Source organism: Sus scrofa, chromosome 4 (genome assembly GCF_000003025.6).
Source record: "Sus scrofa isolate TJ Tabasco breed Duroc chromosome 4, Sscrofa11.1, whole genome shotgun sequence".
Classification (NCBI taxonomy): Eukaryota; Metazoa; Chordata; class Mammalia; order Artiodactyla; family Suidae; genus Sus; species Sus scrofa.
Window position 1 is genome coordinate 96,349,362 of NC_010446.5, and position 3,008 is coordinate 96,352,369.

Below are 3,008 nucleotides of genomic sequence, written 5' to 3' on the forward strand. Positions count from 1 at the left end.
AAGAATTTTGAGGTCCTGGACCCAGATGAATTTTCTCAGGTGTGAAGTGTGGGCATAGGTGAGCCTAAGATACATGGCGGGAGAGGGTGGAGTGGTCCAGGTGCCCCTTAAGGAGACCTTCTTCAGTATGGCTGTTCTATGTACCTGGGAGGGCTGTTTTTTATTCCTATTCCAGATACTCAAAAAAAAAAGGGAGAAAATAAGCATCATCAGGACAGCAGGTGGTTGGATGGTGGAGAGGGATGAAGACACATCGAGTCAGGTATCAGTTTTGTGTCAGCTTTATTCTGCATTTTACCTTCACCAGGGAGAAGAAGGCAAAGAGGTTGAAGAACAGACCGGCCTGCACCACACAGTCATGAATCACATGTCTAAAGAGTGTACGTGGTGGAAATTAAGGGCTTAAAGCAGGTCAGTGATGAAGCACAAAGATCAACCACCAGGACCCCAAACGTCTCACCTCGTCTTTTCTTATGGGCTGTTTGGAATCAATCATCTACATTTCAATTTGTTTCATTTTTTAAAAGCACAACTAACATTACAACAACATCTAATCATTTCCTGTACTTTTTTTTTGGGGGGGGGAAGGTGATGCCAAGACAAAATTACCCAGTGTTCGATTTTTGCAACAGCCCCAACTTATTCTCCACAGCCATGGTGGCGGTGGCGGTGGCGATCAGTGAAAAGTCCATCAAAATTCAGTTTGTTTTGAGGCTCAGGTGAGAGGTGGACACTCTGAAAGATGAATGGAGGCATCCTTGGTTGTTTTGTACCCAGGGCTGGGAGAAGTTTTGCCCCAAGGGATCTGGATTAGGCTTCTGTGGTCTTTCCTGATAACCACACCATTCCTGATAACTGCTCCATCTAGTAGAGACCTCCTACTAGATGACTGAGCACAGTACTTATTCACAGAAGTTGATGAAATACAGAGAGAACTGTCTTCAGAGACACAGACCAAGTCCTGGAATATTGAGGAAGCCAGAAGGCAAGAACGGGGTGCACACAGAAGTACCCACTGGAGAAGGTCACCATAGCAGAGGCTGGGGTTGGGCCGGAATCATCTTCTTGACCCCAAATGGCATTATGAGCAGCTATTTTCCCTTGCCAGGGGGTAAGCACTTCTCTTGGATTTTCTGTTGGCAAACCTCTACACATTTTGTCTGAGCTGGCTCCTGGCATGGCTGTACACACTGAGCTGGGCTTTGGTCTTGGCATGGAGGTGGGCAGGGGTCTTGGCTTTGATGTGGGCAGTTTTCTTGGTTTAACTCCTGGCACTGAGGAAGCTGCACCTCTTGAGCTTGCACCAGGCACTTCTCTTGGCAGGGGTCCTGGCAGAGGGGGAGACACACTTCCTCAGCCTTTGCCTGGCTCTGCTCTTGGATCTTTGGAAGACATGGAGGTGGCACGCATGGCTGTTTGCACTGCTGCTCAGCAAAGGACATCCTAGGGTGATTTGCAGGACCTGAAGTAGACACAAGATTTGAAATTATGCACATTAACAGTACCAGCCTGAGAAGTGTAGGAACGAAGGGTTGATAGACAGGGATGGGGAGTGAATGATTATTAACCCTGAGAACTCATTTCTCTGCTGCTTTTCATCCTTTTCTTTTTTCTATCCCTACTTCAGCTCTCTCTGACCCTCATCTCCTAGATGGGGATGTTCTCACAGCTTTTGTCAATATCTAGAGCCCAGTCCTATTCCAACCCCTGTCCTCCCACAGTTCTTTTCCTTCTCTCCTATTTGACTCACCTTGCTGAAAATTAGATGCAAGAGACCAGTTAGAATGCACAGGGTGGTGTGAGAAGCCCTCCCTCCTCAAACGGTCAACCACTTCACATATCAGTAGAAAGTGCCGTCTAGTGGAGGAACAGATGAGTAGCCTTCCGGAGACAGAGCAGAACGGGAGAGAGAGGGCTCAGATGTTCCCACTTACCTGACCTTCAACAAGCCTCCACAAGGGATGTGAATTGAGGAGTCCAGTCTGGTAGAGACTTTTATACAGTCCCTGGTCCAGCCTTCTGCAAGACTGACTGGCCACGTGGGCTGAGGCCCTAATTGTGGAGTCACCGTAACGAGCTTCCTCTGAAGTCGCCCATGGTTTGAGTCATTGCTTGGGATGCCTGTTAATCAACCTCCATTTTGGCCTCTGGGTCCTCGCCAGACCTCAGCAGGGAGGGGCTCCTGTCAGATCTCTTTTGCTGCTAGAGGCGGCACCAAAGGAATGAATGTTCATAAAACGTTATCTCAGCCTCAACCCTGGGATGGGGTTCCATGTCTGCCCAGACTGGTTCAGGATATGGTGAGAGATAAGATCCACCTTGCTCATCTCATCTGGACCCATGGGAAGAGTTTATGCTGAAAGCGTGGGGTTTGTCTGGGTCAGGGGTACATATGGCCTCTTTTCAGGCATCTCCACTGGATACTTCTTCACTGAGTCTCGAAAGTCACACTCCTAGACCCGAGGAAGATGGCTCCCAAGCAAACAAAGGACCTACAGCCTCCTGGAGAGAGTTACGTTCTTGAAGGGAGGTCTGGAGGGCAACTGGCGTCACTCGTCACTCTGGGGTGGTAATGCAGGGTGGGGGCAGGAGAAAGGAGGGGGAAGGCAGATAATCTTCATCTTCTCAACCTCGATTTATGACATTTTTAAGAGTGGAGTTACTCAGAGGTTTCACAGTGACGAAGAAAACAGGATGGAGCAGGGTTAGTCTGTCTTGCTGCCTCCTGGAAAAACTTTTCTTAGAACTCAGGTCAATAAAGCTAGGGGGATGAAAGGAAAAGTTTCAAAGCAAACACACCCAGTTTTCTCTGCTTGTAAGTCTCTGTTTGGGTTGACACTTCTATCTTGTGCGTCCTCCCGTTCCAGGCCTGCTGAAATCCCACGCATTTGTCAAGGCTCCACTCAAGTCTATCACCTTCCAAGGAGCTTTTTCTGATGACTCTAAACCGGAAACAAATTCACCTCTTTCTGAACTCTCATGGTATCTTTTGTTTATTCTATTTTTAT

At 48.0% G+C, this 3,008-nt stretch overlaps 1 protein-coding gene across 2 annotated transcripts; it reads right to left on the reverse strand.

The window, feature by feature from the left end:
• Positions 266 to 2,041, reverse strand: PRR9 (proline rich 9). Of its 2 annotated transcripts, none has more exons than XM_005663419.2 (2): positions 1,935 to 2,041; positions 266 to 1,462 (listed from the first exon to the last, which is right to left on the reverse strand). In XM_005663419.2, exon 2 carries the CDS (start codon positions 1,440 to 1,442, stop codon positions 1,092 to 1,094), a length of 351 nt encoding a protein of 116 aa, XP_005663476.1. In that variant the 5' UTR covers positions 1,443 to 1,462; positions 1,935 to 2,041; the 3' UTR covers positions 266 to 1,091. The 2 variants fall into 2 exon arrangements, with proteins under 2 accessions (XP_005663476.1, XP_013852553.1); XM_013997099.1 differs by lacking the exon at positions 1,935 to 2,041 and adding an exon at positions 1,751 to 1,928.

What these genes read in the sequence shown, in the direction of transcription:
- PRR9 (XM_005663419.2), bottom strand. Translation starts at nt 1,442, where the DNA reads ATGTCCTTTGCTGAGCAGCAGTGCAAACAGCCATGCGTGCCACCTCCA.